This window comes from Stegostoma tigrinum, chromosome 18, assembly GCF_030684315.1.
Source record: "Stegostoma tigrinum isolate sSteTig4 chromosome 18, sSteTig4.hap1, whole genome shotgun sequence".
NCBI lineage: Eukaryota > Metazoa > Chordata > Chondrichthyes > Orectolobiformes > Stegostomatidae > Stegostoma > Stegostoma tigrinum.
In genome coordinates, this window is record NC_081371.1 from 52,009,254 (window position 1) to 52,025,641 (window position 16,388).

The 16,388-nt window shown below is 40.7% G+C and overlaps 1 protein-coding gene across 2 annotated transcripts in view; it reads right to left on the reverse strand.

Annotated features, from left to right (window-relative positions):
• Positions 1–16,388, reverse strand: part of tbk1 (TANK-binding kinase 1) — a 55,713-nt gene that overhangs the window by 29,414 nt on the left and 9,911 nt on the right. For both annotated transcript variants that reach the window (XM_059652538.1, XM_059652537.1), the window contains exons 2-8: positions 14,782–14,903; positions 12,903–13,043; positions 8,469–8,598; positions 7,310–7,491; positions 5,231–5,391; positions 3,527–3,637; positions 1,472–1,651 (exon numbers count right to left, since the gene is read on the reverse strand). In XM_059652538.1, the coding sequence (XP_059508521.1) occupies positions 1,472–1,651; positions 3,527–3,637; positions 5,231–5,391; positions 7,310–7,491; positions 8,469–8,598; positions 12,903–13,043; positions 14,782–14,868 (992 nt within the window). In that variant the 5' untranslated portion in view covers positions 14,869–14,903. The remainder of the gene's footprint in view (positions 1–1,471; positions 1,652–3,526; positions 3,638–5,230; positions 5,392–7,309; positions 7,492–8,468; positions 8,599–12,902; positions 13,044–14,781; positions 14,904–16,388) is intronic.

Genomic DNA, 16,388 nt, shown 5'->3' on the forward strand with positions numbered 1-16,388 from the left:
ATAAAAATTCACATCATTTCATCAATTGTCCAATCAACTGGTGATAAAGGTTGTATAATTATCAAAGGATACCATACTAGTTAAATATTTTAATTCAGACCATGTAAGTATGCGTACAAGTGTACAAAAAAAGTTATGTATAATCAACCTCATGGAGGTTGGGATGGTTAGATTAGCAGAGGAAGAACTGTGTTTTTTGGGAGAATTTCTTAGAATGATGTGTTGTGGATCCAACTAGGGATCAGGCTATTTTGGTAATCTGTGATAAATGACAGAGTAAAAGATCCCCAAGGAAATAATGTGGTAGAATTTAGCATTTAGTTTGACAGGGAGGAACTTAAATCAGAAACAATTGTGGCAAGGTTAAATAAGGGTAGTTACAAAGGAATGAAGGCAGAGGTGGCTGGAATGTACTGGAAAAGGAGGTTAGCAGTAAAGACAGTTGAAGAATGATGATAAGAGTTTAAGAAAATAGTTCATGACTCATAGCAAAGATATATCCCAGTGAGGAAGGAGGATTCTAAGATGGGGATAATCCGGCCATGGTTAACCAGTGAAGTTAAACTGAAAGAAAAACATACAATGGGATACATCCCAGAATATTATTTTATGACTGATATTGGTCAGGACACCATGGTTAACTCCCCTACTCGAGTTCAAAACTCTACAATAAGATCTTTCATGTCCAACTGATATAACAGACGTGGTCTAATATCTCAGCAGCAAAACAGCATCAGTGACAGTGCAGCACTCCTTGCAGTGACACATCAACCTTAATTTCTATGCTCAAGTCTTGGAGTAAGGCTTGAACTAGGAAACCTCTGGTTCAGAGGCGAGTGAGGACAGCTGAAACTCTGAATATCCACAAGAGATCAACGGGTATATTATACATTACTCATACAGGCAACACCCGGTTGAGAGGGGGTTCTGTTCCTGAGCTTGGCTGCAAGTTGTTTTGTACGCAAGTCAGAACACAACGCAGGACAACATAAAGCAGATGTTCATAAACATATCCTGTACTTATGTGTCTGATATTTAAAATTGCAGCCCTGTATGGGGTCACAACATGCATTCGTAAGTTGCATGTTAGTAAACTAGGGACCCCTTGTACTCTCACGTTGCTTTTATGAGGTCATTTTTACAGCTATTTTAAACGAACTGTTAAAACGATGGTCATATTTCTCGATTTAAAACACAGGACAATATTAGCCTATGATACTGTCTTATCAGTACCAAGTCATATTATGAATCTTGCTCCAGCCACCTCAAGTGTACAGGGAGTGACAACATAGAGAACAGATTTTCCAAAAGCAATAATGAACCACCTTGACAAGCCAAGACTAAGAACAACTCAAGAAGGACAATTTTGCTTTGTATTCATATCCGTTTTCTAAATAGATCATTGACCAGTAGAAAACAAAATGCTACAATTGAAAATTTGCACAATTTTCACACTTGGTATTATACATACGTGTTGTAGCTGTGAATGTAAATTTTGTGCAATGTCACTTGCTGCAGAGAGAAAATGTGTATCACTATCCTGTGCAAAACATCACTGGTTTCTGCAAAAAACTGATCAAAACCCCAGCACTTCTCCTGATCAGCTTCAAGAATGTTTGCCAGAATAGGAGTCAACAGGGACTGCAGGCCTCTGTGGAGAGAAAGAACAGTGAAATGTCTTGCTGTTCTAAAGCCAATCACTTCAAAATGAAAAAAAAAAGTCTTCAAGTTATTTCTGGTATATTTTTACACAATTGCCCAGTAAAAATCAGATTTGAATGACGCTGCAGAGCTCTGATGGAGGATGAAGAAAACACATTCTGAAATATTTGAGGATTATTCCATCATAGAGTGTAGCAAGTGCCATACAATGAGGCCTACATCTTACTTCAACATTCCCTTTGAACTCTTTCCCTGACAGATGAACATACAATGATTTTCTTTAAATGATCAGGTCTCCTAAGCCTCTTCTCACGTAGGAAAGTTATTTGATGTTCCATCTATCAAGTTTTGTGTGAATTATAACTCTCTTACAACACAGATTATCAACTCACTGCAAATTGTCAGTCAGTCCTGTTCACATACTACTGATGTTCCAGCTTACCAATCCAAAAGTTTACAAAATTCTTTTAATTTCTTGACTTGAAGCTTCACGTATCTGTGAAGCAGAGAGACTATGGCAAGTCAGCACCTTATTAGCTGGGTTACCTCAACTTGAGGTGGGCAGCAGCTGGCCAGTGGGATATAGCGATAGCTCCGACAGTCTGTAACACCCGTTCTCTACACTGATCAAGTTGAGCTCATCACTTATAACTGTTGTCTCCGTATAGTGTTATAACTCTGCAGAAAAATTACAGTATCTTCTCCAGACTACAAATTTGCACAAAACTTAGACAGATCATGGGCAGTCCAAATCTCAGAGATCCCCCTTGACCCCCCAGGTGGAGTCTGAAAGAGTACTATATCTGGCATGGGTTTTGCCACAGGAGTTGTTAAAAGGATGTCAAATTGAGACTTCAGTCTGGCTCCTTTGGGTTCCACTCAAAATATTTTATCAGGGTCAATCCATGTAGCCTTCAAATCTCCCAAGGTATTGACTGGTCAGTGGAACTATCTGTCCAAAGATGGGAGTTTGGTTCATGAGGGCCAGGGCATGTCCATATGCCAATGGGACTGTATCGAGGATGTTTGGCCTCCACAGCTAGAGATTTCCTCCAAAGCTTCAGTCTAGGCTGACAGGGGACTCGAATTCCATGTGTCACCACATGGAGGTACAGCTAAAACCCTGTTGATGGAGAGACTGTCTCATGACAGAAAATGACTGACAGACTTGGCCCACTTCTTCACCAACAGCGTAGATTGAAAACACAGAACAAACTAGCACACAACAGCGGGAAACACAACAACTGTCTCCAACCACACACAAGGCACTTCATGGGCATGTTTTAAATCATTGCAGTGGTTACAAGAGCTATCCTGAAAAGTTGTGAAAATATTGACATTCTTACAGGTAAAGGATTCACCAATGATAAAGCACAAGGAATCATATAAAAGGACACAGGTAAAATCTCCCAGTTTTTCATTCAGCTTACATACCACCCCCAGTCTGAAGATGGAGGAATTTTGAGACATTATCAGCTGAGGATACACATAAAAACGATCTAGATCTGGAATCATGGCAGAACATCCAACATAAAACTCAGTTTTTTCCAACAGACCCAGGGCCAGGTTGCAGCTGGAATATTTGGTCAGAGAAACAGTATAAAATTAGGGGAGAAAGGGGGAGAAAGGTACAAGATCATTTTTAAAGAATTGTTTGTTATTTATTCATTTCTCAGCAGACAGAATTTACATTCAAATCAAATGACTCTATTTTTCATCTCTACCTAAACATGAAGCCTAAAGCAACCATCAAAACTCCAATGATTATACGGCGCCACTTGTATTAACTTTACCTAAGATCACTGATCATAATAAAGAACAATTATCAATGTGCAAGCTAATGTTTTTCAAAGTGCAGACTTACTTGGAAAGACTGCAAGACACTGGTAACTCACGATGCCAAACAATAGGCCCGTTTTCTGATTTCTGAACCCCGCATATTGTTCCTGGGGGTTTTTCTGTGATTATTTTGTACCTGAAATACGATACACAGACACTAACTTTGGATCTTTTACAAGGATAATGTCACAATTACAAGCACAAGCCACAATATTTTAACAAAATCTTATTGTCAGAAATATCTCAAGGTCCACCAGAAGGAAGATGAATTAGGACAGTGGGCAAGAATGAGCTTTTCAGCCCCTGAAGCCTGTCTCATCATTCAACAAGATTATGACAGGTCCAGCCTAGGCCTCAACTCCTCTTTGGTGTCTGCTCCTCATAGTCCTTAACTTCCCAATATTTCAACAATCTATCTGCTTCCTCTTCAAATATTTGCAGTGAGCTAGCCTCCACCACTCTGTAGTGAGGAATTCCAGTTTCAAATGACTGTCTCCTTACTCTGTTACTAAATTAACATGGTTCGAAAGGCAGGCTGTAAGGATAGCTTTGTAAGTTGGTCCAAAGGATTTGGGAAGACATTGGAGACTCTAAATCCTAAGCTGGTGGCATAACCAAGACAGGATGACAGTTTCATAGGAACAGTAAAACATACGCTTAGAAAGATCCTTTCGCGGTTATATGGGCTTCATTGGCTAAGTGAACATTCCCGCTCATTTCACTTGTCACAGTGCTGGTGAACTGCCTTCTCACAGTGCCCACTGTCAGGAAGGGAAGTTCAGGACCTTGACCCTACAGAAGTGATGGAACAGCAACAGAGCTCCGAATCAAGATGGTGTGTGGCTTGGAGGAGAAATTGCAGGTGGCACTGTCCGCACACATCTGCTGCCCTTATCCTTCAAGGTGTTAGAGGTTATGCGGTTTAGAGGTTTTTGTCAAAGGAGACAATGCATCTCGTAGGTGGTACATGTGGCTGCTCTCATGGATTGGCAGAGGGAGTGAATTTTGAAGGTGGTGATGGGTTACCCATAAAGAGGCAGGTTTCTCTTGCTATGTAACTGGTAAGGGAAGAGGGTCCGGTAATCAACACTAAAGGAAGCATTTGGAATTCAAAGATTCAGGAATGGTGGCTCAATGCAGATTTGACAGAGAGGAGAGTCATCAGGGAAGACTGCAGTAAATGGACAAGATATGAGGTGGCAGAATTTAAAGATACACTGCAGTGTGCAGTTCACGACATAGCAAGCAGAACTCTGTAGACATTAAGCTTCTAGGTAAGAAATGTATTAATGGGGGTGGGGGTCATAAGGCAGATCTTTGAACAGAAGATAAATAAGCCTGCTTTGGTTTGTTTACATAAAACTGTGGGAGGTTCTAACTGGTTCACAACCAAAATCAAATAAAGAGTTATACAGTTCTTGCAGATGGGACAGTGGCTGATATACAGTGCTGGATTGGCTAATGCATAAATGTGTATATACATGCACACATTTCTGAACCCCATATATTGCTCTATGGGGTTTGTCCTGCCATCATTTTATCCCAAAATATATTGTATGATAAAACTGACTTCATGCACCCAAATCATAATTGAACCTGGCTGTTATGACATTCATGATAGCAAAGTGCAGAGCTGGATGAACACAGCAGGCCAAGCGGCATCTTAGGAGAACAAAAGCTGACGTTTCGGGCCTAGACCCTTCATCAGAAAAAAATTATTTGAACTTACATTACTTCCTTGTTCCTGCGGGGTCCCTCAAAAGGTCTAAATGGGAGACTGCCAGTAGCTGCATGGTAAAATGTAACTCCAATGCTCCATAGATCGACAGTCGCTCCATACATTTTCTGTTGAGGTTTTCTTAACACTGCTCGTTCATACATATCTGGATGCTAATCAGATTGTTATTCTTCAGTTAGTTTCTCTTTGCTCGACTGGAGTAGAAATGGATAAAGGCCAACAAGGCCTGACAACTGATTCCATCAGCATTAGTTTATCACTTAAGGACATAAAATATTGCCCCTAATCATACCCGTTTTCACATAAAATTCATAGGGTGAAAGCTAGGAAACACAATTCTTTGAGAGGGTCACCTGTCCCCTTATATCAAATGGTGAGTGAGCTATCTCGCAACAGCAAATTGACAACTGCCCCAAATGCCAGATTCATCGGACAAGAGCATCCATGTTCCTCTAAGTGGATTGATGAATTCTCAAAAGGATCAACTTCAATCTCCCATCAGAACAACTCTGAACATGCTGACGGAAGCCAATCTCATGCTACATTAGCATCAGCTATTTATTACCCTTTCGCATTCGAATATCAAACATTACGTCACGTCGACTTGGATTTCTCATTTTGCCAGAAAACCATACAGGGCCTGAAATAATTCTTTACAAAACTCCATCTGAGGTTCCTCCTGATCACGATTCTTGACTGGACCTTGATTGGTCACTCCCAGTACCTCGGCCAACAAATTAGTAGGTGCCTATCAGCAGACTACTGGAAGGCAGGATTACATTTTACAAGGGTTTACACATAGGAAATTTGATCCAAACAGTCCATTGCACTATTTGTTTTCCATTCAGGTCTCCTACCTTTCCTTATCCAAATCTTTCATTGCAAGCACTTCTTCCTTGTTTATTTATCTAGCTTCCTCTAAAATTCACCTAATATTACTTGCATCAGCCACTCCTTATAATAGCAAGTTCTGCAATCTCAGCTTTCTACGGATAGTGAAATTTCTCCTCACTTTTCCAATAGATTCCTTGACGACTATCTGACATGAATAACCTACAGTTATGAGAAACACCCTATCAATCCTCCCCTGGTATATAAACCCACACTATTCTGGAACTATTCTTGTTAATCCCTCTGCACCCTCTTCCAGTTCCTCCACATTCTTTCTGTAATGGTTTCACTTGCTGATACCAATGAACAAGCACATTATTGATATCTCTCATAGTTACAAATATTTACAATTATCAATTAATGATAATATTTTAATGAAACTGTACATCACTCATAGAAATGAACTGTAAAAAGGAGGATTTTTATTTTAAATTTCAAAAATCAGTTTAATATTGTGTGTATGTGTGCATATGCAGACAAAATAGTCACATGTTTTAGTTAAAAAGATTGAGCATTTTTAATTAACCAACATATTGTGATATTATTTTACAGTGGTCACATAAATAAAATGCAACAAGTGAAACTTTGTTTTTTAATATTCATTAATCATCTTATTATTGTATGCATTCAGGCAGTTTGCTGGCACCAGCAAACAGATGCTTTCAGAATACGCTGACCAGAAATGCATGCAAGCACTCAAAATGCTGCCAAACCAAAGTTTTACATAGATGTAGTGTTTTTCAATTCTCTCTTTCTTGGCTTTTACTTACTGCCTGGCTAACCTAGACATTCACACTCAGAAATCCTCCACCTTATCTCGACTCTCATCTGCCAAGCAAGAACTGTCTTCTCTATTTTTGCCATCAAAATGCACATGTGCATACAGGGTTCACGCCCAATCAATCTACCCCTCTCCTAACATTCAAATACTTCCTGCTCTTTTCTCAGCTAACTCCACGCAAAGCAGTTTTCAATCTGAGGAGACACCAAGAAAAAGTAACAGTATATCTTTGCGGCAGGAGGAGGATAAATCGGACCTGGAGTTGGGAACCACCGAAAGAAAATAAGCAAGACTGACATAATGACAGAGGCCGTGATTTGATCTTTGAGTTGGAACCCCAACTGCTGATTTCAAAATCTGACGCATATTTTTAAAAAAAAATGAAAAGTGCTTCTTACTAAATACTCCTCGGTTCCATAAAGTGAAACAAACTGCTCATCATCCTCCAATTCTCTGGCTGCTCCAAAGTCAGTGAGCTTGTAAACTGACTGTCCATCCTCTCCAATTACACGCATGATATTTCCAGGCTTGATGTCCCTGTGGACAATCCCATTCTCTCGCAGGTGGTTCATGCCTGCCACTGTCGGGAGAAACATGGTAGACTCCAGTCAAATTCAGAGGCAGTTAGAAGGAAAATGGAGCATGCCATCAATCCTTAACGACAGACATTCCATACTGAAGAGGTTTACCCCAGCTGGTTATGAGTTGAGCTTTTTAAACAGAATAATTTCATTGCTCTTTCATGACTGCTCCCAGTACCCTTGGGATCAATGCCAATACATAACAACTATTGGAATTGCAAGAGGGCACTGAATGAAGATGGAGTCTGGTTCACTCAGTTGCGTTTATTCACAGTGGATGCACGTGAACTAGTTGTAGTTTCTTGAGCAGACATAGCCAACATCGTTAACTGGGCTTGAACTGACAGGCTTGCTCAAGCCACCTTTGCAGACAGTGGAGTCAACCACTGGGGTCTGGAGTCACATGTAGAGCAGACTGGGTAAGGATGGCTAATTTCCTTCCCTAAAGGACACTAGGGAACCATAGGGATTTTTTTTAAACAACAGTTTAATGAGATTGGTTTTCAATTCAATATGTGATGGGATTTGAACTCATGCCCCCAGTGCAATGCCTGAGCTTTGGGATCATGTCATTAACACCATACAACCAAAGAGATATGGAAGAGTGGCTGCAGCAACCAGTCTAAATGAGGGAATCAATGATCTTGGGAGTGAAGGATTAGATTTAAAAAAAATGTGAGAAAGTCTTAGAAAATGAACTAAAGTTTCCAAATTCCACAAGACGAGGAAAATAAATTCACCATTGCTTTCAATTTAAAAAAACAAATTTGTTTCTTTATATATTACTAAACCTTGATCTAACATAGTTTGCTGATAACTGGGGATATTCAACAAATGGGTTTGGAGAAAAGAATACATTACCACCTACCTCTCCAACAATACAATGTTTTAAATTCTTCCCATCTGTGGGAAATAGCACTTTCATTCAAGCCACAAATCACATACTTGGCTGGTAGTCAAATTATCAGGAACTTACCCACATCTCGCAACACGATCAGGAACTCAGATTCAGGTAGGCCAAATGCATTGTCTGCTTCCTCCAGCACAGTGTACAAGCTTCCACAAGAACAAAATTCCATGACAAGTACTTTATTTCTGCTGGAGATCTGAAGTATAACAGAAGGAAGTTTTAGAGGCAACAAAGTTAGCACAACTGCTGTTCAAAAATTCTTAAGAGGGTAAAATCACCCAATCACATCAGAGAATGGAATGCAGGGAGTCTCGCCACATGACAGATCTCGCCAATCAACTCCTAGCTACGTCTGACTAAATGAAGCATGCTGCAAGAGAAGCTGAGCAAACACACCTCTGTACATCAGGGAAGAGTTGAAACGGGTGAATGAGCAATAGCGTAGACCTTCAAAGAAGCGAGAAATCATTTGAAGGTACAAATAAAGGATATACACAACTGCAAAAAATGTTGAAGCGACAGAAATTGTTGGAGGAAAGATGGACAAAAAAAAACAAAGAGTTTGCAAAGGGAGCTCGATAGTGCTAAAGCAGAGGATGGTACAGCAGCTACCAAGAGAGTGAAGCAAACAGAAGCAAAAGGAATGCCCCAGCATTAAATATATTGGAGTGACAAAGCAACAGCTGGCAACAATCGCGTATCATATCCAGGTAAAGAGTTGGATGGAGGAAAGTAAAGCAGGTTACAGAGTAAAGAGGTTGATAATCAGCACAACCACAACCCAAGGACCTGGACCATCACCACATCTACCACCGAGCGTGGTGGTCAAACACACTCAGGGCTGAGTGAAACAGAATTTATCTTAAAATCAGTAAGGGAATCAAGGGTTATGGGAAAAGGCAGTGAAAGGGAATTGTGGATCATTAGATCAGCCATGATCTCATTGAATGATGGCGCAAACCCAATGGGCTGTACAGCCAATTTCAGCCCAGAGGTCTGACGGTCCATACTGAGAGAAAATCTTCCTTCTCATGAGTCTTAAATAAGTGACCTTTTACTCTGAGATAATGCCCTCTGGTCCTACACTTGTCTACAAGGAAAAATGAGCCCCTCGCATCTAACCTATCACGTTTCCCTATAAATCTTATGTTTCAATACAGTCTCCTTTCATTCTTGATGAGAACGAACCTAACCAATTCAATCTCCCTTCATCTGAAAGTCCTTACATACCTAGAATCAATTGTCAACCTCATCTGGACTGCCTCCAGTGCCAGTACATTTTTCTTCAGATAAGGGAACCAAACTGCTAAGAGTAGTCAAGAAGGAGAGGTCAGCCTCATTCAGAGAGCCAGTTCAACACAACATATAGAAGTTTCAGAATAAAGCAGAGCTGGTACTGTATTTTAATACATCACAGCGCTTTTGATAGCCAATTTTCACGTGTTATCACTGTTGCGATACAAGAAACACAGCAGCCAATTTGCATGCAGCGAAGTCTAACAAGATAAATAGCAAGATAATCCTTTTATGGTCAGGACATCAGGGAGGACTGTCCTACTCTTCTGCAGTAGTGTCATGGAACTGGAGGGAGACTCCGTATAATGCCCCATCGATAGGGGAGGTCTTCTTTGTTTTTGTTTAATTCATTCATGCGTTGTCATTGGCTTTAATTGCCCACCCCTTACTACCCGAAGGGCAGTTAACAGTCAGTCAATAAGAGTCCGGGAATCATACACCAGCCAGGCAGGGCGAGGATGGCAGGTCATCTTCTCTAAAGGAAAGAGAGGCTATTAGTGAACCAGATTGGCTTTTAATGACAAGTGACAGTGATTACATGGTCACCAACATTTTACCCCAACTTTCTGATGATCTGTCATGGTGGGATTCAACTGCACTTGCCCAGGATTACTAATCCAGTGACGTAACTCCACATCACCACCTCCCCTCCATCTCAGTGCGGTAAGTAACACACTTGTATGGAAATTTGGAAGACCAAATTCTGGAGTTAGGAGGAGAGGTCTAGAGAGGGCTAGACAAGAGTAACATGAAAGTTGGCATAAAAACCAAAAGAACTGCGGATGCTGTAAATCAGGAACAAAAACAAAGTTGCTGGAAAAGCTCAGCAGGTCTGGCAGCACCTGTGGAGGAGAAAACAGAGTTAATGTTTCGGGTCAGGTGATCCTTCCTCAGAACTGCAGGTAAGTCGGGGTTTTCACAAACATTCGAATTAGGTGCTGGTGTAGGCCACTCTGCCCTTCAAGTCTGCTTTGCCAGTCAATAGGGTCATGGCTCTTTTGATTACCTCACATTCTTGCCTTTGCCCCAATAACCTTTCACCCCCTTACTACCTACCGCTGCCTCAAAAATACTCAAAGACTGTTTCCACTGCCCTTTGAAGAAGAATGTTTCAAAGACTCATAACTTTAGTAAGAAAAGATTTCTCATCTTTAATTTTTAAATGGCCCTTTATTTTCAAACAGTGACCTCTAGCTCTAAATATTTCCTTTCCATGTCCTCCAGGAAAAGCGCAGCCATCAGGATCTTATATGTTTCAACACGTGCCAATGATAGTATTTTCCGCAGGAGTCAGACACAGTGTACTCCATAAACTAGATGGATAATATGCCTACTTCTCACGTGAACCCACTGAACACTTGTTTGTATTTAGCAGCAGCCACATCATAATGTCTGCGTTGGTTCACATGCCAAACCAGGCAATGGGTAGCATGACGACTGATGTCTGCATGCCGGGGAAAACTAATAACTCCCTGCACTGTTTTGCAAGTTCACAAGAATAAAAGCTGTATTGGCAGATGTATCATGGAAGAAAAGGGACACAAAATCATCGGAATCATCCTTGCACAAAGAACGTGCTTGAATAATGAGAACACAATGCAACTCAAGAAGATGCTCATTCACCACGGCTGACTAATCAGTTAATGTAACAATTTACTAATTTGTGTGAAGACTTTTTTACACAGCCAAACCCCCCACTGATATGAAGTACCGTCTGTTGAGATCAGCATTCGAAGGGCATTAAGGCAAGGATTTAAATATTTTGCACAGAGCATAGCTGGGAAGGGACTGTGACAGTTTTTTCATAGAATCAGCTAATTGTGCCTGTACTCACTCTTCCAAAAAGTTCTTCAATTAGTCCCACCCTTTGTTCTTTACCCACAATGCTGCTGCAAATGTTCCTTTCAAAGTAGATATCAAATCCCCTTTTGAAACTTATTAAAATCTGCTTCAATTTCCTTTACAGGAAGTACACTGCAAGAGAATGCAAAAGCAGAACTGTGCTTCCCTCTCTTTTAGTTATTTTGCTGGTTATTTTAAACTGGTGTCCTCTGTTTAATGACTCTCCTCCTGGTGGAAATATCTTCTTTTTCACTTTATCACCTGCTATTTAATCTCTCTGCTCTGCTCTTAAGAATAGCTCAAGGTACTCTGGTCCTTTTGGGAAGTGTGATATATGTGTTGGCCTAAGTCCAGCATTTGCATCATAAACAGATGTAAGGAAGCTACAAACCAGCAGTCCAGTTGACAGCTTAACCATTCTATTAGCAGAAGCTCAAAAGGTGTTTTTTGGGGGCTGGTGGGATCACTTTAAAGTTATTGAGTTACTCAGACTGAATAACACAGCCTAGATCATTGTTTGATAGCACAGTTAAGTATCATTTTCACTTCAGAGCAGTTAGTATCACTTTCACTTCTGTCAGTTTTGGATTCCTGTCAATGCATTCACTGCAACATGTACACAATGTAAACGTTAAGTTGTGATGCGGACTCAGAGATACATTGGAAACAGGCAAGTGTTGAAAGAAGAGACAGCAGGAACTGCAGATGCTGGAGAATCTGAGATAACAAGGTGTAGAGCTGGATGAACACAGCAGGCCAAGCAGCATCACAGGAGCAGGAAAGCTGGCGTTTCGGGTTCTGAAGGGTCTAGGCCCAAAATGTCAGCTTTCCTGCTCCTCTGATGCTGCTTGGCCTGCTGTGCTCATCCAGCTCTACACGTTGTTATCTAAGAGTTGTAAGAACTCGACTTGACTTCAAAGTGCTTAAACTTAAAATACAGCCTCAAAGCTAGTGCGGGAAGATTGATCACTGATTTAACTGGAAAATAAGTCTAATGACTCAGGAAGCCTGATCAGAAAGGAACATTATTTATGGGTCAACACCAAAATAGATCCACTACTCATAGCGTATATAGGCTAGTCACAGCCTGGCACAGACAATGCTGAAGACGAATCCATGGGTCTGCTTCATTTTGTTCTCTAATCAACCTGTTCATAAATGCCATTACACACACAGAAGCAGGTGGGACTTGAACCCAGGGATCCTAGTCCCAAGACAGCAATTACAAGTGCCCTTGGGTCTGCCTTCATGCAAACTCCAAACTGGGGAACAGAGCTTTTCTATTGACAAGGGTGAGGGTCTTTGCAGTCAATGTCAAAACTGATCAGACAGGTAAGGAATAAAATGCTGAAATTTCCATACCTCCTCTTCTACTGCGAAGAGTTTTACAATATTTTTATGGTTCAATTTCCGGAGGACCTCAAACTCCCGCATCTGTACTTCAACCGGACGCAGGAAGCTGATGTTGTTGAATACTTTGACAGCATACAGGTCACCCGTTTTCTGTGAAAAATTACACAATACTCACAATTACTTGCTGTAATTTCTTGGTATGACATCTCAAGATGAATTTTTTTTATTTAAGCTGCAGCAGTCATTAACATAGGCAAACGTGACCGTCATGACATAGGTTGACACAAAATACAAGGCATAGAAACAGGCCATTTGGCCCAACCAGTATATAGTGACTATGTTCCACTCCACTCTCCTCTCATCATTCCTCACTGAATGTATGCAATATGAACAAACAGCAAGATGGTGAACAAGAAGTTGGTGCAATCGTTCAGGTAAAAACCCCAAGCTCATTTAAAACTGAAATTGCACCCCAAGCACTGTAACCTGCAAGGCTGCAGATAAGGTAAGTAGGATTAGAATGGAAGGCTAGTACACCTGCTAGTGCAGACACAACAGACTGAATGGCCTATTTCTGTGCTGGAACTTTTTTCTGCTTCTATGGTTTTTTTGGTTGACTCGTGGCATTAGTTGAGGAAATAATGTTAGTCAGAACACAATTTTCCTGAATAATGACAAGGGATTTTTGATAACAGGTCTGAGCACACACCTTTTTGTGCAGTGATTTGTTAGAATCTGAAATGCCTTCCCTGAGGCTTGTCATGGAGATACGTTCAGTTGGGGTGTACAAAAGGGAACTGGATAATGGAACAAAGGTTTTACTGCACTGTAACCAACTAAAGACCCAAAAAAAAGTGTTCATTTAAAAACTGAAACAAGCGGACTTCACAAATGAAGCAAGGTAATCTTGAATTAATGATGGTCTGGAATTCTTCTCCATTTAACACACGCAAGTGACAGCTTTAGAACACGTCATGTGATTTTCAGTCACACAAGGAGGTTTCTGTGGGGATGGGAAGGACTTGAATAATGAAACAGCTCAAAACTACTTCAATGATGGGAATGAAGTTACTTCCTCATGAAAAGTGTAGTACAGGAAATAGCATGAGTCAATTTTTGAGACTGACCTTCAGAAACACTGTACTGTCTCTACATACTCTATTTTCAATCTCACAAAGCCTGGTTTTCCTGTGTCATCCAGCCAATTGGCACCACCATTTTAAGTGCATTTTATCAACAAGATACCATTGCCAACAGGCATTACTGTGGTTTAAGGAATTACTTGAATTCTGCTATTACTAGTTGCGATTGTATTTATACAAATATACGCACTCTATAGTTTCTGAGGATCCTGGCATGGACATCTACATGAGCACAGAAAATGAAAGGTCAACTGATCCAATAAGCTTTCTCCAAACTCATTATACCCCTGAGCATCATGATGTAAACCTTGCAAACACCATAGCACCCCACTGTTGACTCTTGGGAGAGGTGAAAGAAACCAGAGCCCATCAGGAAAAGATCAAATCTGGACAATTCTCACCGATTCTCTATGTCAAAAGCAGTCCGGATGATCCCATTAAATTGTGGATATACAAACTATAAATTCTGTACAACACAACCACATAACAGAATAAAATCTAACTTCTGAGAATAAGAACTGTGACCAGCCCATTTCAACTAAAATACGGATTCAGGTGAACTTGGGAACAGCCATCATTACAAAACAAAGGCTTCAAATTTAATCTAGGAGTTTTAAAAACACACTGAATCTGCAACCTACAAGATTCTCAAAAGAACACAAAGCTCAGCAGACCAGGCAGCTTCTGTGGAGGGAGAAGGTGGAAACATTGGTAAGTTTCTTCAGTACTGAACCTGCACAACTCACCTTGTGCCGTCCACGATAGACATTGGCAGTGGCTCCTTGTCCAAGGATGTCAGAGATGAGCCACAGGTAATTGGATGTGCTCTGCATGACTGTAGCGTCTGAAATCTCTTTGGCCTGGAAACCTGTCGAGAAAGCACAGGAGCGGATTGAAGCTCAGGTTGAGCAGCAGCTACTGGGATCACTTCTCTACTACTTCATCAGGCTTGATTCTGGGATGAACCTTACAGCAGCTCTGTAACCTCTCTGACCTTAGAATGTGATCAAAAACATTTCTCTTGATGAAAGAATTAGAGAGGTACACTTGATTTTCATTCCAAATTTTAAAACTGTGCTCTTAAACAATGCAATTCAGCTGTTTCAGGACGAATAGGCTCAGCGCATTGTGCTCATTTGTAAAAACAGGGAAAGGTATTCTACACCTTGAGCAGGCTACACTAACTTCTTCCCAGAAACACAAAGACAACACCATGCAAAGGATTCTAAACTATCAAAACCAACCAATTCGAATCTCTAGAAATTCCCTGTTTAACAGAATTCACAGTAGATCAGTTGCCTCAAGAACCAATGAGGGGAGGATGAGCTCAATAATTCTCAGCAAGGAACAAGATTAGATCACATCAGCTCTGCCAAATCTAACCATACGTAGCAGCATTGAGATGGACTCTAACAACGTTTCTTAATAACTAACCAGCACAATGAAGTGGAATCTGAAAGTTCCCACTGAAACAGACCAGGATGCTTCCACTATTATCTATTCCCTGAGCCAGACAAGGCACTGCTGATAAGCAACAGGTTGACTATCACAACCTAGGGGCTAGACAATAGGAGATGGGGTTTGTTCCTACTCATTTTGAGTTAATCCTTTAAGGCAAGGTGATAGTGGACTGGTATTGTCAGTGGACTAATAATCCAGAGTTGCAGGTAATGTTCCGCAGACCAGGTCTGAATCAATATTTTTCTCATTCAAAGTTGGCCAGAGTACTTGTGGGTTGGGAGGCAGGAAGTTAGAATTTTGTAAAACGGTAGGGGGAAAGCAGTATGTGGTCCCTTTGAAAGATTGTGCTTTTTCCATGTTTAGCAATTTAAAAAGGACCTCTATGAGCAGCTTGAAAATTTGCCAGAGCACAGACAGCACCTGAATTGAAACATTTATATCTAAAGGCAATACAGTTGGAAAGACAAGCAGCATTTTGTTTAGATATCAAGTCAACAAGTTTTGAATTTAGGCAATCAATTTGAACCAGGCACTTAAATACCAAAAGCCAATTTAATTTAAATCTGACGGTTTTGACAACATAGGACCAATCCCATTCTAAGAAACTGATATGTCATCAAGGGCATAAAAGAAGAGGGCAGTTGGTCAAAGACACGACAGCAAGCTGCCATCTGCCAGAGTTTATAGCTCTCAGCTCTTGAGAATTGCTGGTGCTTACAGTGTTCTAAGTTTTAGAGGAAGCACCATCAAAATCAAAGGTAACTATAGTACAACTAGTTAAGATTCTTGAAAGCAAAATCAACGGTGAGGGTGTTCCTGACAGCACAGAGAAGGCACAGAACATTCTAGAAGGCACAGAACCTGGCTGTAATTTTGAGACTAAATTCTATTT